The 24,637-nt window shown below is 39.2% G+C and overlaps 1 protein-coding gene across 1 annotated transcript; it reads right to left on the reverse strand.

The window, feature by feature from the left end:
* Positions 1 to 21,937: 21,937 nt before the first annotated feature.
* On the reverse strand, positions 21,938 to 23,992 carry LOC135080821 (serine protease easter-like). The gene is made up of 2 exons (XM_063975544.1): positions 23,925 to 23,992; positions 21,938 to 22,690 (listed from the first exon to the last, which is right to left on the reverse strand). The coding sequence occupies exons 1-2, from the start codon at positions 23,990 to 23,992 to the stop codon at positions 21,994 to 21,996; spliced, it is 765 nt and encodes a 254-aa protein (XP_063831614.1). The 3' UTR covers positions 21,938 to 21,993.
* Between the last annotated feature and the right edge of the window lie 645 nt (positions 23,993 to 24,637).

The raw sequence follows: 24,637 nt of genomic DNA on the forward strand, positions 1-24,637 counted from the left end.
TGCGGAGCGCGTCGCACGCTCGATTGGTCGCGGGTTCGACTCCCGCGACGACCGCCGGTGAATCGTGTTACACGCTAAATTAATGGTCTTTATCAAATTAAAATAACAGTGGCATCGCCGGACTGGTGGTCTAGTTCATAGCAGGCCTTAAATTTCAATAACTACAATGCTGATTTATTAGAAATACAAAAATCGTAGGTGAATAAAGAAAAGTAAAGTAATTAAGTTCCTGTAAAAAGCTGATGTCGTAAAATACTAATTGAAAAAGTTAGTTTACTCAAGATTAAAATGTGCTATTGGCATTATGATTCCTTGGTTCGCTCTACTCAAGTCTGATTAAATGCAAAACAGTAGCACACAATTTGACTACCTATTATAAAATCACTGAATAGTAAAAAGGCGCGTGAAGCCGCCAGATAAGTGACCTAAAACAATATTTCGCGTCACGCGGCTATCAAATTGCTTGCCTACACCTATAAAACCACTTCATTCACAACAGATCATTCCCTACAATCGTAAACTTTGTAGGGTTGTCTCCTATTCTGACACGCCTGTATCGACTCTCACTTGAGACTGGACTGGTCCCTAGATCATGGAAGCTTGCAAACGTACAGCCCGTACCTAAAAAGGGCAGTCGTGCTGACCCAACAAATTATAGACCCATCTCTGTTACGTCTATACTCTGCAAGATAATGGAACGTGTCCTCAATGGCCGACTCCTGTCATACCTTGAAGAAAATGACCTACTCAGCGACCGTCAGTATGGGTTTCGGTATGGTCGTTCTACAGGCGATCTTCTCGTGTATGCCACACACTTATGGAGCGAAGCCATTGAGAAACACGGAGAAGCCCTTGCCGTTTCACTGGACGTATCAAAGGCGTTTGATAGAGTCTGGCACGGCAGCCTAATAAACAAGCTTCCATCTTTTGGAATCCCTGCTGGCTTATGCAAATGGATCTCCGATTTCCTTGTGGGACGATCAATAAGAGTAGTCCTTGAGGGCTACACTTCTAGTCAGCAACCTATTGACGCTGGCGTCCCTCAAGGATCGGTGCTGTCTGCAACACTGTTTCTACTGCACATCAATGATCTGCTCAAACCCGGTACCTTTGGGTATGCAGATGACACAACAGTGACAGCCAAATATCTTTCCAGCGCAAAAGCCAGCAGGCGTGAGGTCGAGTCTTGTCGTGAGTCCCTTATCGAACGCTTAAATTTGGCCCTTCAGGATGTCTCTGATTGGGGCGATGCCAATCTGGTCCAATTTAACGCGTCCAAAACACAGGCGTGTCTGTTCTCCGCCAAACGAAGTCCATTTCGTCTGGCTCCAACATTCCGAGGTGTGCCTGTTAAAATCACCGAGCGACTCCAACTTTTGGGTATCGAAATGTCCAGCAAGTTGAACTTTGGCGAGTACATCGAATCCATAGCGAAAACTGCTGCCAAAAAACTTGGTATCCTCTCGAGGGCAAGGCAGTACTTCTCCAATAAGCAAAGGCTGCAGTTATATAAAGCACAGATCCGACCTTGCATGGAATACTGCTGCCACCTCTGGGACGGCTCTGCCATGAAATATTTGGCTGCTTTGGATTCGGTGGAAAGGCGTGCCAGGAGACTAATCGACAGCCCGACCCTTGTTGAAGCGTCGCTCCAGGAACTTGACCACCGCCGTAAAGTTGCTTCTCTAACGGTTTTCTACAGGCTACACTTCGGAGAATGTGCGAAGGAATTATACAACTTTATTCCACCAGCCCCTTTCCATCACCGAGGAACCAGACGCAGGCTAGCGTACCATCCCTACATTGTCGACATTCCACCAGCTCGCACTAAGCGTTTCGACGACTCCTTTATAATGCGAACAGCTAGGGACTGGAATTCGCTGCCTGCTGCTGTATTTCCTGAACACTATAATCCGGGCGTTTTCAAGGCGAGAGTGAATAGGCACTTACAGGGCAGATATGTACCATCCTAGACTGCATCTCACTTAACACCAGGTGCGATTGCGGTCAAATACCTGCCTTGTCTAGCATAAAAAAAAAAAAAAAAAAAACTTCACGCTTCCGATTCGGGAACACGGGACAAAAAGCGCAAAGCCTTCTGATTCCCACCTTGGTTCCTGTCACGGGCCGCGCCCGCCCAGCGCGGTGTCACGTGACAAAGAGCCGATTTGTTAACTCAATCGACCGGCAAAAAGCATGCTTGTGACAAAACGGTAACACAAAAAATGGCTTCAAACAAAAAGAAATAGAAAAACGAAGTTTAAGTTTAACGAAGCATAGTCGTAGTCCAAACGATCCTTCATAAATGTTTAGTAACTTTATGCATGTAAAATGAAGATGTTTTATCTACTTAGGGTGAGTCGCACCAACTTATTTTAACCATAACAATAATAATAACCGGTGCTTTTTGTATGGAGTTTGACGTTTGTCAAAGTTAAAGTAAAATGGTCGAACTCAGCCTTAGTAATACGTCTTGTGAAAAAAACGATATAAAATGCAGTCTGGTAGAGAAATGAAATATTTTGGCAGTTAATAAAAGGACCTTAATTAATAAACCACGCGTCTTCATTGAAGTGTTCTTATAATCCGAATTTATATCCTAGTCAGATTAGTAACAAAAAAAATGTCCTGTTGACAAATCCTTTAGCTAACACAAGTTTATGTGTGGTATATAAATTATGTTAAACATATTTAGAACTGTTATTTATGACCTGGAATGTGTTATTTGCATAGCTTTATCCAAAAAAAAACATTTATGTAAACTATAAAATATACAAAATAGATGTAACTCTACACCTTTGACACATTTATTTTCTAAAAATTATAACATATCCATAGATAACTTTAAAAATATTAAAACATAATAATAATATTTAAATAATACTGTGGACTTGATTTTATAATGAATTCGTAACATCGGTTCATTCACTCGTCTATGAGTGAGTATTAATTTCGAAAACAGTGTTTATGTCACGAAATAATGCTTTAGCGAGTAACTGTTACATAGGCAATTAAATTACATAGGACTCAACATTCTAAGATCAGAATCTTTTTCATTGTATTTGACGTTCATAAGTGCCACCAGTGGTCAAAATTGAATAAAATATTTTTGATTTCATTTGAAAAATGAAATACTATGGTATGGCTATGGTCATATTTAAGATATTCGTCGCTGACGTGCTTATTCTTCTCTATACAACTTTAATATGGATAGTAAGTTACACGCAAGTACACCACGAGAAAATAGTTCAGTGATAAAAAGTAACAGAAGATTACATGACAAAAAGTTGATTCAAAAACGATCTACCTGAGCAATAATCGTCATTTACATACAACATCGCCAGCCCTAAGCTAATTCACACCAGCCTGTGTCGCAAGCGGTAATGTAGCCGTATGGTGGCGATTACCGTCGCATTGCTCACGTGTTAAGCTCTTGGATTTCTCAATCGGACGATAGCACAATCTGCCTCCCGTGCCCAAAGTAGCGAGCTTGTCCGATCAATTTGAGCTTTCGACGGTTATTTTAGTAGAGTTATCAGTGGCTAGGGTAATTGAAACTAAGAGCTCCTTTAAAATTAACTCATATTTTAATGAGAGAAGATAATATTCCTTGGTCTACACGTTAGTAATATGGGTTAAAATAACTTAATCGTTTTAGGTAATCAATTTGAAGTGTGGTCTTTCTTTTCTTATGAGATGCTTTAGAGCATACAAATAAAGTACATTTACATATTTATTCTGTATGTAACTAAATTATGTTCTTAGCTATTTTATTCCAATATCCACTGTACGTTATACAATAATGATAATGAAGATTCTTGACAAAAACACCTATCAATAAGTAACACCTTAAATCAAAGATATTGATACCAAGTATACACTGTAATGCTTAGAACAATTTGCCTAACGATCTGAAAAGTTTCGGAACATGAATCAATTTGTAAAACGTTTCGCTTGCAATCCCAAATATGAGCATTTGTAAAGTGCAGTGCACACAAAATGAATGAACTTTGAAAGAAAACTAACAACAGGAAACAAAGAACACTTAATGAACTAGCAGGAGAAAATATTTTGTATTAAAACTAGCGGCCGCCCGCGACTTCGTACGCGTGGATCACTAAGCTTTAAGTTTACTAAGATACCTGCATGCCAAATTTCAAGCGTCTAACTTAAGCGGTTTAGATTTTTCAAACAAAATGATTTTCCCGCTAATTCCCGTTCCCGTGGGAATTTTGGGAATTTATTTCTTAGTGCACCTCTACGGTCCCTAAGCTACGTCCCTTCCAAATTTCAAGTGCCTACGTTTATCCGTTTAGGCTGTGCGTTGATATGTCAGTCAGCCAGTTTCTCCTTTTATATATTTAGATAGAAGATAGTACATAGTAATAAGATTGTTGAATGATATTCTAATAGCTGGAGTAAGTCTAGTTTCTGGCATTTACGAGTCCAGTTTTCTTAGAGATTAAGAAATAGTTTTGGAATATTATTCTATAAAATATTGCACTATTTTAGCTGGTTTGGCAATAATTTCGGCTAAGGACGACCAGACATCTGGTGTAAAAGGTTCCTCAAATGTTTCGTTTCACAAGCCCGCTCCCACAGAGCACTGCCTCGGGCGGCGCATCGATCATCGCAACGCCCTCGCCGCGTGCGCGCCGCGTCCCCGTCGCGTCCCCGCCGCGCCGCGTCGTCGCCGCGACCCCGATCTGTCGGCCGCCGAGTGCGCAAGCGACGCGATCTATGTGCGAAACCATTAAATGTTGCTTCATTGTTTCGGACGGCAATTTTGATGATTGTATGTTCCTTATTTGGTATTAGGTAATTCGCTTTTGAATTATTGTCATGGTATTAACTTAAGTGCCGCAAATAGACGAGTTATGCGCTCCGATATAATAAATAATTAATTAGAAATTCCGTATGAACCGGCTGGCAAAGTGCATTTGACTATTGATATTTTTATTGCGTAGATAGAACGGTGCACTTATTATACAAGTTACTATGCAAACATTATCGTATCTAACATGTTAAATGTTTTCTTATAGCGACCATCTAGCCATAAAGCTTATCTTTACAAGTGCTTCATTAACACCTGTCCGGCAAACGGTAAACGGTAATAACTACATCCTATAAAGATGGTAATCTCGCAATGATCCCGCATGGCCTCGGGCTAGGCATTACACTGAGACGAGGCACTAGTACTGCTCCCTGGGGGACACCTGAGTCAGTGCACTGGGTTTACTCTACTACCTGATTTGCCCTGAGGTGTCTACTTAGGAATAGCTCTCAACAGATTTATAGGGTTGGGAAAAATTAGCTACTTATTAATATGCATTGATAGGAGACATCCTGTGCACGAATGAGTGAATCGAATGCTACACCAAAGTCAACTGTTAATGTTTTTACACACAACACGTCAAATTTCAATTTACTTTAGTCAGTAGATTATGGTTAAGCAATACTAATCTTATACACTGAATTATGTCTATTTTAAACACCTGAAAACTAAAATCTCAGCTAGTAATCATACATAACCGCCAAGAATTTACTCAAGCTTCCAAAGTAATGCAATTTGAAATAATCTACAGAAACTCAACACCTCTTAAGTAAGTGGCACTCAGAGTCAGCACATGAGTAATGACTATATTCCAGATGGCAATCGCAGACAGCCCCCAGACCGGAGCGGGGATAGCGTCGCACCCTGCGTGACCACCTGATCGGTGCACCCGCGGACGAATAGGGATGGAATGGCGACTACGAGAGTATTTAGCAAGACGGACTGGACTGATTACTCGCGTACCTGCAACTGAGTAACTAATGGTACCTTAGGTACTGTACATAGTTTTGTCTGATGCATAGTTTTAGTAAGAGTTAGGTAATAGTAAGGGTTCAATGACAGTTTAACTTTCCCCCAGGACAAACTTGACTTTCACATGTTGGGTTTTTATTGGCGGTCAAGCTGTAGATCCTGGCTACAAAGGAGTTGCAGCGGTGGGTAAGTGAGATGGAGATATTCCCGTTTAGTAAGAGTTGGAGAAATGTGGTTTTCGATGGTCATATAATTTATGAATTTACATATTTACATTTACAATTTTCAAATTCTCTACTGTATAATATTCTTCACAGTTCTGTAAGGTTTTTACAATTTATTCTCAACAAGTACTCAGTTTGAAAACTGGTCAACTCAGCACATCACTGACTACCAGCCCCCAGGCTTTTCTGTAATCACCACCCACAACTCACTATTACCACTCCCGAGCGAGCCACTCTTTGCCCTTCCATTGACTACATTCCTACTAGCAATTCCATCGAGCGCTCTACAAACTCTGCAATGTATTCATCTGCACGCAAATGTGAGGTAGCCTCTTTTTTTATTGGTAATGGAAAATATAGGGTTTTATTAAAGCCATTACAGTGTAATAAACGATGTCCCGGGGCCGGCGACACATTATGAAGACATGCTTCACGCTAATGAGATAATAAAATTGTTCGTGGGAACGGCGCATACGCACCGCGCATGTGTGAGTTGCAGTCCGCACTCCATACGTCCGCGATGATTTAAATTGAAATGTCCGTCTGTCATTTCGTATTCTATCTGAGTTGTGGCTATGACAAAAAGGTATGCCATTTTTTCTTGCGGTTTGCAGTGCAAGAAACAAGAACGCTTTTTAAATGAAATCACAAAAGGATATGGTTTACAATTCGTCGAGGGTTTATTTCTTTAGTTTGTTACATACTAGTAACCCGCCCAGACTTCACTAGAGTATAAATAATATTTATCTACAAACAGTAAATGTAATGGTAAAATCGGTTAAAAAATTAGACAGACTGGAATACAGACGATTGTGGCGAGTGAATGACTACAATGAGATATTGATGTTTTTATATGGTTATCCTAAAAATTATAAGATAAAATACTGGGTGATAAATTAGGTAGTGTACGAAATGTAAATTAAAAACAGATCTTATCTAGCTATGATTTGTCTTGGTTATATTTTGCATTGTCGATGATTTTTTTTTTCAAAGTTAATCAATTAGATTGCTTCTTGTAAATCGATAGCAATTGGGAAAATGGCCATAATACGGAATCGGAAAATGGCCACAATAGCTTATTTAAAACAAAGATTTCAAAACACTTTGTAGTCGTCTTCAGATTGATGCAAGTTCTATCTTTAACCAAAGCTTAACCAATGTAGGTCGGTATTTTTCCGAAGTATCAAAAGCCGATGACAACCAATACCCAATACATAAACCGTTTAGAGATAAACAGGCAGTACATAAACCTGCCGGCGGGCGGTCCGCGGATTTATTTTTATGGCACAACGCCGTCCAAATTGCTTTTCTATAATAAATTAGACGAGAACGGGTTCGAGACAATCGAGATTAATGCGATGATACCCGATCACGATCGATACTCGAATTAATCCAATTTGCCGTTATTAATAATGACAGGGCTATACAGGCTGGTGTAGAGATAAAATATGATAACAATAATTTTCATTTGGTTAATACACTCGGCATCAAATAAATCGCACCTCCTGCGACAAGCACTTATCAAACGTATGCATCCCCACTACCCACCAACATTGATATCATTTGAAAGCCTAGTTCTAAACTTCATTTCATTAAAGGAAAGGTTTTTACCCCAAAAATGTGTCTTTAGAAGGATCTAGAGTCACTTCTTCAAAAAATAGGTAGTTACGCTTAAGCAATTTTTATGGCTTTAAAGCTGTTAAATTGGGATTAATCGCTATCCATCTGTTAAAAAGGACACGTAAGATCATTATTTGGTTTTATAACCATAAAAATTGGGCTACTTGATCCCAGAGGTGAGCCCCAAGTGAGGCCTTTATTCAAGTCACATTTATGGTACCTGTTAATTGTTTATAAAAAAATTAAATGTGTTTTTCTTTAAGTTTATTTATTGGGCTTTCAAATAACACCAATATTATTGGGGCAACATGATTGTGTCAGAAGAAAATCTTTAAAGTTCGCGTCGCGGAAGGTGCGATTTATTTGATGTTGAGTGTAGTTACGTACTTGAAAATCTAAAAAAGCTCTTTAGGTTCAGCTTTATTGCTGATTTTCATTGCCCTCTACAAATGTATTTGAATGATTATTCTAGAGAAAAAATCTTTGTTTTAACTACAATCTGGTTTTGTATTATAGGCCTAACTGGTTGAGTTTAGTAGATCTAGGCCAGTAATCCTGAGCTAAGTTGTTAGAGCGCACCCTGTATAAGGAGGATCGCCCAACTGTTGCGGCACCGCGTCTGCGCTCGGGCAGCCCACGCCCTCTGCCGGCTGCTTTATGATGCTCGAGTGAGTTGTGCTCCAACTAGCAGTGATATACTTATGTGGGCTAAGTATTTCGACAACTTGAAAAATATTAGAAATGCTGTAATTTTGTTTGGATGCACCCACACTCCGACACCGTTTCGATAACACAATATCGTGATATTCGTGATTGAGTAATGAAATTATAAAAATATGAACTTCGAGGTATTGCAGGTGTTGATTTGAGTCTTGTCTCTCATTGTAGCCAGGCAACATATCAACGGCATCATTTCCGACAGGATATCAGACGATCCGTAGTCTGCATTTTATGGTTTCTTGCAAGGAAGGCTGTCAATTAAATTGAAGTAGCGGCCACAAGCTGAAAAAAGGTTTTTTACTAATAAATGGATATCTATTACATTTGTCACGATAAAATAACAACTCCATAGGGCCTTATTACAAAAAAATTTGAACCCGAGATAAACACTAACTTGTTTAAAATATCATTTCCTTACTAAATATCAATTTTTAAACTAGAGTTCAACTAGAATTTAACTTTTTAAAATAAGGGGGGATGGAGTTTGAGCTTCAGAACGGCAAGTTTATTGTTTAAAGAATAACTTAAATATGTAAGTGCAGTACTCCATCTACAAGCCGCTAAAGTCATCCTAAATCCGCCATTAGTGCTCTCACCACGTCTCTGACCGACGGCACCGACCTCCCATCTACCACATACGGTCGTGCGCAGAATGCAGCCTCCACGGCTTATGCGCATCACTCTTCCCGCATCTCCGTCATTCTGACGCGGCGGCGGGCGCACGGCCGTCATACTAAGCAGTTGGAATCGTTTGTCAAATGATATCTCTGTGTAAAATAGCGCGTATGTCTGTCGAATGTCATCTAAATAGCTGTTTAGATTCAATTCTTTACTACACGACTTACTTACCGTCAGTTTATAATAGTTATAACGCGAGATTGTAAGCTAACGGTGGTAAGGGTAGGTTAGATTGTAATCTACTACGTCAGTTTCAATCTGACGGAATTCATAATTTTATGGTGACAGATTTTAGATGTAGGTACTTTACCTTCCTTTGATTACCTACTGCCACTTCCATTAAAAGTTCCTATGACGTCTTTCACAGCACTTAGCAATTTGCAGAAAATGATTCCCGATGCGCCCACGTCGCGTCGTGTCGCAACTAGACGTATTGTTATTGCGTGCGCCGGACAGCTCGCAATGTTCGTTATTTAGGAATGCACTGAGAGAACTGGGCCACACCATGTATGCAGTGACTCATGGGTAATGGCACGGCTTATTGACTGAAACGCTATTTATGCCCCAATTTGCATTCTTCACCCTTTTGGCTGAATTGCATGCTAAAATTATGGCCACCATTTTACTCTCTGTCTCGAAACTGTTGATTCTAAAATTGACGCCATAGAGTCCAGAAAACCAATCGTTTACATAGGATATCTATGATTTCAATACATCCAGCGGCATCTTATTTTTATTATGGTTGCCATATTCCACTAGATAATTTGTAATCGCATCTAAAACGTCTACCACTTTTCGTTCGATTAACTTCCCACAGTCATGACGATTCCTCGCACTTTGTACCGTCATTTAGGCAAACGCCTTCTAAATATTTTCCAAAGCTCGAGCTTCGAGTTTGGGATAGACAGCAGCATCCGCACCCACTGATTAATCGTCAGCTTGGCTGTAATAACAGTGGCGTTGTTTGGAGAGCCATTACTGCGCATGACTTGCCGCTACCGCACATTGCCGGGTAGGGTTGGGATCACATACGCATCTACAACTTTTATTTCCTCTAAATATGACGTAATAGATCACGATGCAATATCAATTAATTTTATAATGTTTGTGTGACATTTACATTCAAACAACAATAAAATGGCATTTTAACAACTTCTTAAGATGCCATTGTGTTTCGAATTCAAATTATTAGTAGTATAAGTCCCTTTTCAGAGCACTTTTTCAGCCTTTTATTTATTAATACATTTTACAAGATATGTAATAAATGCGAGCTAGGCAAGTAAAGTCCACGCACTCTTGTTTACATAGGCGTATAGTTTGTTGTACATATTTTAGCATTTAAAGATATTCACTAAAGTCCATTGTCTTACATAAAAACCAGGGACCCTCTTTACACTTATCCGTTTATACACTGTTGCCGTTTTACATCTTATTAAGTACTTAGTAACTATTTATAAAAAAAACTGTAATATTGCCTAAATGCATATTTAAAGACGGTTGATACTGATTTATCGTTGTCGAAATTGACGCGTTTGAGTTACGATCAAAGAGACTGGACGTCAAAATTGCGCCTATTAAAATGACTATGACATATTGCTATACTTGCGTAACCATATACCTACCCGCTTCAACAAGTGGGACATAGTTATTTATGGGACATCAATTTAAAGTATGGAGAGCTATACATACTATCAGGAGCAAAAAGCTGGAGGGTGGATATGACATGTTATTTATTATTTCATGTAAAACAATCAGGTAATTCTAGTAAACTAAAATAGACTCGTAAAATTTCAAACATTCTCTTTCCTCAACATTCTTAAAAAACCGGATTATAATCCAGATTCTAATACTACACTAATATTTTTTGTGTAATGCAATAAAAATAATCAATCTAATATACCCATTTAGATAAATAACTAAAACAACCATATAAGTATGTCCCCTCACTACGCGCTTACGCCCGGGGCACAAAAACCCAACCGCCTTACCCACACACTTATCGCCTATATCCGAATTTAATTCGGCGATTATTAATTCCCAGCCCAAATTACACCTTAACACCCTCATCATACGTTTCCAAACCAAATGGTTTAGGAAGCTATCGGTCAGTGAACTGGAAACCGTCGCACGCGCATAATTGAAGTTAATAGGTTAATTTTTACGAGTCGCTTCTTGGGAACGGTGAGATGTGACGCTAATAGACGTGGAGGCAGAAGGTTCTTCACCAGGGCACCGCGAACACAAGATTTCTACTGCAACAAAAAAGATTGTTAATTTTACTTTATTTAGGAGATGATTATAAGCTCTTATTAAATCTTATAGCGGTATTTCATACGCTAATTGTCGTACAACAAATATTAATTACCACTGGAGTCCGTAAGCTTTCGAACCTATGAGGCAGTGGAAAAATAATTCACAACAGCGTTCGTCGCTACAACGTTTTTCGAACCTACCGTAGCAGGCCCAGGTTGACAGTGTTTATAAAGAATGTAATGACCGAACATATATCGGCTAGCTAACACTAAGCACCAAAATGTAGAGCTTTTCCAGAAAATTGATATAGTACGCGCAAATAATTTGACATGGCTTCCAAACCTTTGACGTTTGAATTATTTACATTAGGCTGGGTTGCACCATCTTACTTTAACTTTGACAAACGTCAAAAATCTGTCAATCTCCATACAAAATACACCGGTTATCGTTATAGTTACTATCAAAGTTAGTTGGTGCAACTCAGCCTAAGTCACAGGACTCGCACCTGACTTGAGGTTAGTTTGGAGCTCAGATCATAGAAGGGAATAGATGTGAAACGGGGGCGTGGCGCGTGTCTCCGCGATATGCCCAGAAACGAACATCGGCCGCGTAGCTAGGTTAGTCGCGATTCAGTCGTACTAAGGAAATGTTCTCCGATATTTTGGATAATGCGACGTTACGTGCAATAAAACAAGTGAAACGAAGAACTACAGGAACAATGGAGTCATTTACTACATGTAAGTATTGCAAATCCATTGGTATTTAGCTTATAAATAAAAAAAACTAAACATTTTTACGAACGAATTCAGTGCCGTAACAGTTACTACGATATCGAAATCAGTGGTGATAAAAATTCTAACACACTTGTACATTGACGATTTAGTTAGCAACCACTTTATGTCATGCTCAACTACTGCGCAATGTATTTAATTTCTTCCGATATCCACTGTCGTGTGAAAATACACAGTACGGCCGCATGTGCCGGTCGTAACATAGTGCCGTGCTCGTGTTCTAATGCGGTTTCCTATTATCGATAAATAGAAGTAAATTATAATTTTCTATTTTGTAATTTTAAATAAAAAAATGATGTGTTACTTGCGATTATAAGATTTTACAAAAAATAAAATAACAGTAGAAGCCTCTTTCTTTATTTATTAGAGAATAAATTTTATAATAATACATTAACTTAAATTAGTAACTGTCAACTATGTAATTACTATAAGAGCTAGTTGAAAGCCTAATATAGGCATTATTTTTGATAAACATATGCGGTACGCAGATCGCCATAATTAAAAAGTAAATGCGTTATAGTAGTTAATAATAACGTATAATAATAAAAAGGTTTTCATACATAAGCATTTTGTGAAACCAGTTTCGAGCCTTGCCCCTAGCGAGTTAAAGTATCGATATCTTGTCGACTCCATTTTATATTTGTTCTCTCACTAGTTTTCAAAGTGTGCGTCACGTCACGCGGCCATTGATTGGCCATAAGGCACGCCTTCTGGCCAATCACAGCACTTTTAAGCCGGTTGCACATGTTGTCGTAGACTCTCAGTCGCTTTGTTTTTACACAGTTGAATGTGTGTGTGGGAGCTGTGGTGGGGGAAATGTGGGGACACTGGTTCTCGTTGTAGTTACGCGCGACTTCATATCTATTCTCTTTCTATGATCTGAGGTTTGGAGCTATACAATATTCGCGTCATCATTGAAAAAGCCTACAGTTCTAATCTAATAGAAAACAAACCTACTTCCCCCGTTTCTACTGTCTGTGAGATGTGACAACATCTAGCCAGAATGTTAGATGCGGTGAGTAATGTTGTGGTGGCGGCGGCCAAGTCTTTTGTGGGATTACTCACAGTTTAATGTCAAGTTCACCGTGACTCACGGCTGACTACATTTCTTTGATCAGTGTAAAGCGCTACAAATTCATAATTGCCAATGCGAAGCGATTAGTCGTCCTTTTGCCATGCGCAGAAATTATTCCTTGCAAAATGTCACTACATTCTGCGATGTAGTACGGCGCTCTCTTCAGCCTATCGTTTGGATTAAGTTTTACTCATCTTAAAACAATTCACATTCACCCTCATTTAGTTTACTAACAATGTAACGAATGTCTTTTTCGATAGGTAATAATGTCCTCTCCTCAAAACTATTATTTAAGGACAATTAAAGGGTGTATTTCCCTTTCTACTCCTATACCTTGGTTCACTCAGTCAAGAAGAGTCCAGAACTATAGGACAACTTTTCCCCAGCTGAAATACACTCATTCAAACTTGAACGAAACCAATAAGCACTAGAGAATCAATGTTCCCATACAATTTTAATGCATAAACATGTGCCCGGTGGCGGACACACGCTAATTCCTTATTAACGCTGCGCAAACAGTGGCGCAAGCGCAGCTTCGGCGCTCTAATGCTATGTATCTGGTGCGCTTCGCTGACAGTAGGGGGGCCAAGGTTTTGGACCACTTTTAATATTTCAAAGCGTCTTAATTTCCTCTTGAAATATAATAAACCCTTGAAAATAGAGTATTGACAAAAGTGTCGAATACCTAAATCAATTAAAATAATTGCCTGTCTCTCAGATAAGAAACCAAACCCAAATTAATTAATCAATTCTTCAACACCCTAGTCTACAGACAAAGAAATAATTAAATACCTCACTTCACCTCGGCTACCAGTACAAGAGGTGAAGTGTGACAGATGCGCGGCGGATTTTTTCATCACTGTGGTCACCCTATTGCCACTTGTTAAGGTAAAACACACCGCGGCCAGTTAGTGCCGGACAGCTAGTTCTTATTAGTGCGTCGACCCCACTAACTAACAAACTAACTAATTGAATATGTAGCGCACCGTCAGACTATGGCCTGCGATCTCCTGGCACTCCCGTGAAATAAATCACACCACGTTTTTGAAGTCGTGAAACTTTCTACTCGTTAAGGCCTAGTTTGGATTTCAAAACTGAAGAGAAAATTCAAGTGCGTGAGAGAAGAGAAATGGAATAGAAAACCTTAAACTATATATTTCATCTGTAACATAACCTTAGAAAAGAGTCTCTGAGCTAGTTCAAAGTTGCCTCTGTTACCATGTAAGTACCATTCCATGACTTTGCCAAAACACCGCGAGCAGTAGCTTTTTATTTGTAATAAACCCAATCAATTGCGGCTTCCAATTGTACTGCTGCTGCATCTTTAGGCGGTAATTACTTATGCTTAGATTTTTTACACTCTGTCGGCAAGTGCTCGTCGGTCCATGTTCATGAATAATCCACACTAGAGCCGCAAACATGTAAATATCGATGCTAAAAATGACGCTATCATTAAATCAACATCAACTTATGATATAATTGGAACATATTATGTATAATTATATTTATTAATTATAAGGTTTAATAATTGTACATACATCTATGGAAGAGCGGACCCTCCAAACACAGGCATTTTTTGCTTAAATGGGGGCTCTAATCTACTTATTAAGTAAGAAACCTTGTAAACGAAATTTTTTTTTTTTATTTTTTTTTTATATAAGTATTATTACTTACTTTTGAAAAACTCGTTTTTGTTAAGTTCAAAAAGCACTCATCTAAATTCGTTCATCTTCATACATATTTTGGCGTCTAAGTTTTATTACTATAAATTACCTATTATTATTTTATTTTTAGGCGAAAAAGTCCTCAGAATGTGTACTTTTTGTATAATCTTTTGTAGCATTTGTATTCGTTTGCATTAGACAACACGTTGAGCGAATTCGGCAGATACTATCGACATCGATGGTCGATTCCCGACGCCACGCGCCCGCGCCCGCGCCGCGGCGTCTCGTCACGAGCGCTTTCAAGTTTTTCCGAGAGCTTACAGGCTTCCGCTTCGTTAATCCGATTAATTTCTTGCGGCTGCTAATTAGAGATAGGGTGTGTGTCATGTATGTAGATTGTAGGTACGAGTACTCGAGCGATTCACGGGTGGGCTCAGTTATGTAGGTATACTTTGTAGAAAACTATTCAAGATACGTCGATTTTGCAATCTGAAACACGCAGTTGAAAAGTTCCCTTTCATAACTATCTTTAGTTTTTCTTATAGCACTGTTAACAACCCTCAGTTTTGGAAATTCAGGTCTGAATTAGTTTTAATTATTCTCAGTGTAGAAAACGTTATAGGATTTTTCATATAGGCAGGAAGGTAAGGTAGGTAAGGTGAGATAAAGTATCTTGCCTATCTAGCTTGACTTAGGAATATAACAAACACTGCGTTTCAGCCAGATAATTCCTTTTCACAAAATCTCTCATTACCCGCTAATCCTTCCGCGCGTGATGGATGCGCGTGCGCGTAATTGACAGGGCAACATGGCGGCCGCCGACAGCTGATTAAACGCGGGAATCTTATTATCCGCCAACTGGCCAATCGATCGTCCGTAGATCGTGATTCGTGAGAATCGTGAGCGATTGGTTTTGACAAAATCCAACAAAATCCTACTGAAATATCGAGGTCCTTACTGATGGAAGGGGCAGGAAACCGTTAGGAAATCGAAGAAAGTTTATTTGACGTGATAAAATTAAGAAAGAGACAAGCATCATGCCGTAAATTAATTATCCTCTCCATCAATAGTTCAATACCAGATACAGTGCACGTGATTAAAATATGCGTGCCTATATCTGTGGATTAAAGGAAAATTTGATCTTCCTGAGCAAAGCTCGTGCGTGCTTCCGCGCTATACATTCGCGTCCGTTGTGGATTGTGGACATACATATTTGCATACAGTCGCACTCACGCTGCGCCGCGCCAGGTGAGAATCGTATAAATCCGACGATGCTGGTCTTAAGGATGTACAAGTTACAATATTTCTACTTTGTAGTGATTATTATCATATGTCACGCTTTTTATGTGGGCTGTAAAAGCTTTAATATAAGAGAGTAAACGATAATTGAATCTTAAATTAGCTTCGTCTTTACGCCAGTATCATGCTATGAATGCCAAGATTAGATTTATGAGATTCGTAATTTTAATTTGTCTCAACTTTCATCTTTCTGCTTTTTTATTATTCCCTGATAATCGCAAAATTAATTGATTATACCAAATCGATTATTTTCGCAGACACACCTGCAACCCTAAAGCACTGACCAAGAGCGATGACGCGCGTCACCCCTGAAGCAGAGCGATCACGCCTGCTACGAGTATTTTGACGCTGAGCAAGACCGATAGCCTTACGCGGGCAGCGCATTGTCCCAAGATAAGCGACAATTTATCGCCCGCCTTACGTAAACTAGAAGCCTAATAAATGCTCTGTGGCTGTTTAGACTCAGGTCGTGCTTAAGTTTTCATCGCGGCGAATGAGTGGACATGTTTTGTCCGTAAGCCGGATTTATGTGCCGCGTTCTGCGGAATATCTTAGTTTAGAACCTAGGTTCAGAGGTTCAGGCGGATAAAGTGGTTTGACCTTTCAGATAGCGGGGGTATCGATGTTGGGTAGTACTGCTATTAAAAAGGTTTCACTAAGATTTGTGGTGAGGGGAGGAGTAGCAAAAAGGAATTTCCTTGTACAGGCAAATAGTACGTGTAGTGGTTTTATGATTAGACGATGTTGTTGAGGACTTTATTAGGAATTGCGCAAATAAAATAATTTCAAAAACCAGCCGCAACAGAAACGCCAACGTTTACTCAATTTAATAAATACAAGGTGTAATAGGCTACAATAGAAGCTTGTACACTTTGCCATGCCGAAACTGCCCCGAAACTGTCAACAGGGGCCAGCAAGGAACTAAATCAGGCGATGTAAACACGAAAGCACGGCCTTACAGCCGCGGCAGCCACTCTGTCTCACCAACAGGAAGGCTTCTATCGCAACGAACGATATTCACGCAGATTTAAAGCAGCAGATAGATCGTATCTATCCTCTCTTGGTCTGGTAGTTTGTGCTCTTGAATACCAATAAAGAGCACGCAGGTGATTCACATACAGGGTGTAGAAAATTTATTCGTATTTGTTAGAGGTGATTGTTTACCAAGCACACTTTTAGCATACTAGGTATATGTTATGGATTTTCTAGGTCCTGTTTCGATATATGAAAAAAAAGGAATCAAGAGTTGATGTAATGTCCTTTGGCAAAAGAATAGAGCGACAAATAGGAAAGCGTTGCTAAATGTAGAGTAGCAAGAGATTAACCTGGCAGGTAATGCAAATGACTTATCTGAGAAGTATTGGCCTTTTTTACCACACAATACGTCAAAACGTGTATTGATGTATCTCCCATGTTAACGTTGTTACTCGTACATCTAATAAATACATGCGGCAGTTTAAGTACTAATGTGTCTTGCATTTGACGCATAAGGCCTATCTGCGGATTTAGATCCAGGTTTATCGCGCGAGTGTCGCACGACGCTGTTTCCCAAACGTCGCGATGGTATCGGCGCACGCGCATATCGCGCATCGGACAGCGCCATCTGTCCGCCTAAACGCTGTACTAGCCTGGGATCGTAACTGGTGAATAATGCGTTTTATCGTGACGATAAATACCCAAAGTTTAAGGCGGTTTTTGTTTATTATGGGTTTTGTTTACAATCATTATAGATTGTCACTATTTACTGTATGTCACTGTTTACGGGAACATTTTTAGATCACAAAAATTATAATATTGAAGTCTAATACTAGAGACACTATATTATTTTCCATCCATTACATAAAATGGGTTTCCCCTTTTAGAAATTATAGGAACTTTACAAGTAGGTAAAATACGCTCTCTTAAAAAGGTGTTGCGGACGTCCAATCAGTGCAGTGCATCGAGATTTAAATAATTTATTTTGAATGTAAAATCCAAGTATTATTTCAATATTTCATAGGTAGACTAATCTTAGACAATCAATTGAGGTACTTAGAGAAAGGAACGTTAGATGTTTATTTTACGTTCTCCTGCAACAAACACAGCCATTGATATAACCGAGTGTACTGCAAGGAACTGCCACTGTTTGTAGCTGTCGCCGCCAGGTGTCCGCTGAGACTGTCGTGTTGTCTGACACTGCTTAAGTACCCAGATAACGCGCAACTTACAATTTGGATTTACCTGTCGTTTCGCTAAGCAGAGCACTACTTATGCTGGTAAATTCAAACATAAGTTTCGTAATTTAATCCGAAATTCTGAATGTTAAATGCAAGCTGAGATCTAAAAAAATCACAAAAGTAAACAATGCACCAGTTACGGAAATTTATAAAGCGAAAGACTCAGAGAAAGACATTCAGGCGCTTATTACAAAAAGGTAAGGCGTTGAATTCTTGTTTAAATCATTTTTTTTTATCCACGACGAGGAAGCTCTTGGCCTGTATCTCACCTGATGGTAAGTGACGATCAGGCCGAAAGTGGAAGGGAGCTTCACCCGGAATCCTCAACCACGGAGGAACTGGCTATCTTACCTCTAACTGCCGGAATACAACAATGCTGTTAACATTGTTGTTATGGCGACAGACTTAGGTAAGATGGTGGTAGCTAGCCAGGCGCACTTAGAACAAGCCCTACCACCAACCGAACCGAACAGAAAAATCTGCCCCCACTGGGAATTGAACCCGGGACCTCTGCGACTGAAGCAGGTGGTCTTACCACTAGACCACAGAGGCGGTTCATTGAAGTAATTTTACTAGTACATAATAACTCACTTTTATGCAATGTCTTTAGGTAAGTCAAGCAGCTTAGAGTATGCAATGTATGGGACTATTATCCGTTATTTTTTTCTTAATAGCACCTCAGTTATGTGTACAAGTTAGAAATTATTAATTGATCGAATGTTAATTCTGTAAAGACAAAATTTTCTGCCGTTTAGTTTACCAAAACTTGCTAGTTTACCGCGGCGGTCGGACAGCCCATTCACTTGTTAAAACTGTTGATATATTGACTGCTTAAAACACTATTAGAACAGACTAATAATATGCTATTAGTAAGTGATTGCAGGGAAATTTATGGTGCGTAACGGTCATTTTGTCTTTACTGAGTTCTGTTTGGCTCAAATTGCCGTGAAAAAGACGAATTTTTACTTCAGTTAGGGATATAGTAGTTGGCTATTACATTTATTTCAATGTAGGCAGGAAATAGCTACTTACAAATTACCTACACGAGGCCACGTAAACACTGTCTAATGCTGCCAGCTCAGGTACCCAGGTAGGTAGAAAAGTCAGAAATAACAAAAATGGGCCATCATTTCTCAAAAGATTTCCCTTTTATTAGACTCTTATTGCGTCACGTAACTTGAGAAAACACCAAAACTTCCGAGTATCAAACGAGAGCGATGCAATAAAATTGTGTAGTTAAATCGATCGTGTGATTTCAAGATCGAAAAGCGATTGAAACCGTTGCGTGTATGTACCTGTTTGGGCAGGTAATTAGTTCTTAATGAACCGTTTTGCGGTAAAATATTGTGAGAAAATTAGTGAATGTGTAACAAATTAGCATAAAAAGTAGAGCATTAAGGTGTTTGCTTTCATCATTTAAATTAAATGGATTCAAGTTTAATTCGTTTACATTAATCATGGTGACACACTACTTGAAATATTAGCTATAATTCGTTCACAAAATTACTACACGATCTGTGATAGGTACCGTAAATTGTTGTTATTGATTAGTTGCCGTAGAGTAGTAGACTGGCAATGAATGTCGATATCATTATTCAAAATATAGCAAGATGGAATACACTTTGATGTGCACCACACAAAAGAGAAATAAACCCAAAAGAAATACGAAATCGAAACAGAACAATTATTTAGGCAGTCTTATCGCTAGGAAGCGATCTCTTCCAGGCAATGATTGACTTTAAAGGTCTTATTAATGAGTTTTTCAAATTAGTGATCATTCAATCTCTTGGAATTACTTCCACAATTTCTAATACCAAGTAAAGGTATGGAAATTTTAAATCATGTAAAAGCTTGAAATCGTAAAGCTTGTTGTAAAACCATAGATTTGCACGTTCGGAAGCCATAACTCTTATCGGCAGCTCGTTTGGAGTTACAACGGGATCGTAGATCTCATTAATGCCCGCGAGTCCCGCGTCCCGCTGCGCCTGCGCCGTCCGTCTTCGGCAGCCCTATTTGGCGATTTGTTAGATGCAGAACATACAGGATGGTAATTGAAGCGTGCTCGATGCGCGTCACCGTTTCAAGTTGTTTCCTTTCTATGACAAAAATATAATGCTCTTCTTAATATGGGACACCATTTAACTATGCATAAATCTGAATGACATTACGGCCAACTTTGATATAATAATAATAAATCTTTGGACAATTTCACACAGCGCCAGCTAGCCCCAAAGTAAGCAACTTAATGCTTGTGTTATGGGTGCTAGCTTAACGGATATACTACTTATATACTTTTTTTTTTAAATACATAAATATTGTACATAGTCACACCCAAACCCGTCACAGAAATTAAAATTCATCATTTCAATTTCTGCCCGGCCGGGAATCGAACCCGGGACCTCTCGGCATAGTAGTCCGTTCTGAACCACTACACCAAACGGCCGACCGATATAATATGTAAGTTTAAAAAGAAGGCCGTCAGCACGCTCTTCTTAATCATTGTAATTAATTGAAACAGGTTAAGTAAGAAATCGTACATTAATAAATTGCGAAATACACAAAAAAGGAACGGCTATAAGTTCAGATTTAAATGGATGTCTAAAAGCTACTAGAGCCCAAAATGTGCACATCAAGGCGTTTATATTTCTACGCAAAGTTTCTCCCCGTGTGTTCCCGCGCTGTCCACTATCGATCGCCGTAAATCGCGGTAACGGTCGCGGCGTCTGTCGCGGGAGCGCGAATTGTCCACTTATTGTTACTGTAAGACCCACTGTTTACGACACCTTACTTATCTGTAAAAGTTTGGATAGGAGTTGGAGGGAGTGCAGATGTGATATGGAGGACCGAGCTTGCCAAAAATATGCCTATTCAATCATGCCTTTGAAGCAGTGGTTCTTAACCGGTGGTCCGCGGACCACTGGTGGTCCCTGGAGGCATTCCAAGTGGTCCATGAAGACATCGTAATAAACAAGTGACGTGACGTAATGAGTCGAGTCAACACAACGCAAACGGCGCACAGTGGGCGAGAAATAGACCTCCACTTTCATAAGATTTTGAACTTTTGAAATAGGATTTTTGTCCCTGACAAGACAGAAATTTGGTAAAATGGTCCCTCGTGACTTAAAGGTTAAGAACCACTGCTTTGAAGGGTTAGCCAGAGAACTCAGTAGCAAGATCGCATCATAGCTCCAAAAATTTCTAAGTACTACCTAACTTTATCTAAAGCTGCCCATACTTCTTTTTCTAGATAAGTATCGTAAGAGCAAGGCCTAACTTGCAGACAAGCGACGACATCTGTCGGACGTATAGTATCCTCGCACTTGTCGCGTTTTTCCTAACGCCCGATCGTCAGTCCGATGGCGGATCTTGTTACGATTGTTTAGGCTTATAGAACCAAGTGTTACAGCCGCGAGTGAGTTACACGAGTATTCTTTGGTGAGTTACATTGATGTGGGTTAGTATGGATTTAGTATCACGTCTGGCGGGAGTACTTCGTCTTTATAGTAAATTTTTCATGAGCAGTTTTATAAAAAATGCATTTTTTTTGTTGCAATCCATTCGGTCAATGTTATTGTACTGTCAAGTCTCTTTAGATGAACATTTTCACCGGCTAAATTAAAAAAAAATACAATATTATAACCTTAAATTTATATCTTTATTGTAGTTCTCCCCAACACCTTTTCTTCTATCCACGGTATGTAATAGGAAACGTTAACATATACGCCTCTGAACGCACTATATTCACACGCGAAGCCGCTTGAGACAATTCCGATTTGGAAATACAGGTCGATGCCATCATAAGGCATATCCTCGCCTTTGGGTCCCACGCACTGCAGCCACACCAGGGGTCCCCCGCTGTCCCCGTGACACGCGTCAGTCCCGTGCTCTCCTGCGCACAGCACCCGCTCGTCTATTGTATAATAGTGCTTATATATTTTTCTACACTCTTCATTTTCGTACAGCTTCATCGATGAATATAAGAGCTTGGATGATAAGCTCCCACTCTCAGTCTCTCCCCAACCTGTCACAGTTCCATGAGTTACACCTTCTATATTTCTTCTATAATAGGTAGGTAGTGGCAAACACACCGGGCTTATGTTTTCTGTAAATTTCACGTCTTTTGCTAACACAACCAATCCAATATCGTTGACGGTGTTTGAATATGTTTTTAAAAATTCCTCGTGAAGTATTGTCCTTTTTATTGGATAGTCCCAAGATTTTTGATCTTTGACGAAACGAGACTTTTCTCCTAAATGTATCACGCCAAAACGTACCACGTACAAGGAGTCTGTGATGCAATGTCCAGCAGTGAGGACATGTCGTTGGGTTATGAGGGAGCCTCCACATCGCAAGTCATCTCTGTATCCCAGCAGAGCCATCCAGCGAGAAAGGCCTCTATACGCGCCTGCGTTTAATGTGAAAAAGCGTCTTGATGTGATTGAAAATGAAGTTTCATATTTGCAAAAAAGTCGTTTAGTATCAGTTGACCCGCAGTTTGAGGGGAATTCCTCAACAAAATCATCATCACCTGATTTAAAACTTACGAGGTGGTCACTCTCGTTGCTACCATTTTCTAATGGGCAGCATATTTTAACATTATTACCTTCAAAACCGCATTTAAACTCCTCGGTGATTTTCAGTCCTAATTGGATGGTCTCCGGGTCCTTCAGCAGTAACACATATTGGGGACACATAGGCAGGGGGACGCAGGTACCGTTCTGCTCCCCCATTGCTTTACACACCTCGAGATCTTGACTTAAAACTTTGTTAAAATGCAAAATACACAGCGCAACAAAAAAGCACGGCAGATACATGTTTAATCAAGTAGTTTCCTTCGATGCAGACGGAACGTTACTAGTCATCATTCTTGATATTATAAAAATAAGTATAACTGGTTCTAGATTAAGCTCAATTAAAAACCGGCCAAAAAACTGTTGGATTTACGCATTGAGGGTTTCGTAGCCTAATATCTCTCTTCTCCCAAAATAATTACATTCCTAACATGGACGCGGAATTTTAAAATTCCACATGGAATAAAATTATTTTTTCTGCGCGGTGCTAGTATTTTACAAATAACCCTGTATTTAGATGAAACTTAAATATGAAATTACAATGTATGTACCTTTCCCACACTATCACACATTTAGCTTAATAATTTTGACTTATTACCTTCCCAGGCGTTCTTTTAATTGATAGAGTTCAAAACCTAACACTTAACTGAGCAAATGATGCTCTATCTATACTATTCTATACCATGGGTTCGTCATTTTAGCACCGGAACCCTAAAAATGATGGCAAGCCGGTTAAGGAAAATTATTTGGTACAATAATGTCATATTTATTATTGTAGAAACATAACAAAAAAAATCAAACTAAAAAATGTTCCGTCACCGACTCCAAAAATATAAAGTCGGATTTTAAAATTCAAGCAACATCTTTTTGTAAAACAAAACTAATTGATTAAAAATTATATTAAGTATTATTATGTCGAGTTACAACGTTTGCAACAATTTCTATGCATTTGCGTCTTTCTTACTTCTGCCAGTATCCCAGAGAGCGTGAGTCTGAATAAAGTTAAATAAATCATTATCGAAGTAGGTCCTCTGACGTCATAGGTCTTGTAAGACACTTTAATGCTGAAATCCATCGACAAGACTGCCCGATTTGTCGCGAAATTTATTATTAATTAAGGAAATTTACGCACAATGAGTGGCGGCAAATTGGCCGCGGCAACACGACACCTGTCCGGCTTATTTACGAACCCACTAACGCCTTCAATAACATAGTTTAGGTTAATGTTACAAGTGCGCTACTTCGCAAGACTATTTCAATATCGACACATTGCAGCATTGCTCCTATCCGCCTCATTCACTCATAACAAAAATATTTTATAAATTAAAAGTGAAAGTTTAAATCATCATCATCATCATTTTAGCCACAGAACGTCCACTGCTGAACATAGTCCTCCCCCGATTATTTCCACATCGCCCGAATCTAACTAGTTTTACATAAGTCCTGTTAATAATTATAGAGGGGTAGGTATTTTTTTGCTATAGAATAAACAAAGGTAATAAACCTAAGATACAACAAAATCAAAAATCAAAATCAAAAATATTTATTCAGTTTAGACCACAAGTGGAACTTATGAACGTCAAAATATAGTAAATAATAAAAAAGAAAAGGTAGCCCTTATGGGGCACTTTTCATGTCTCCTTATCTTTTGGGCCCTACCAGCAACTTTACCTCAATGAGGAAATCTATACTTATAATAAATCTGTAGAGAGGTCAATTC

The sequence above is a fragment of the Ostrinia nubilalis genome, chromosome 18, assembly GCF_963855985.1.
Source record: "Ostrinia nubilalis chromosome 18, ilOstNubi1.1, whole genome shotgun sequence".
NCBI classification, from domain to species: domain Eukaryota; kingdom Metazoa; phylum Arthropoda; class Insecta; order Lepidoptera; family Crambidae; genus Ostrinia; species Ostrinia nubilalis.

Excerpts from the sequence above, each read along its gene's own strand:
- LOC135080821 (XM_063975544.1), bottom strand. The coding sequence starts at position 23,992 with ATGGATTTCAGCATTAAAGTGTCTTACAAGACCTATGACGTCAGAGGA. Across the intron at positions 22,691-23,924 it reads CCTACTTCGATAATGATTTA|TGGAGGCTCCCTCATAACCC; the intron begins TTTAACTTTATT and ends TGACTTGCGATG.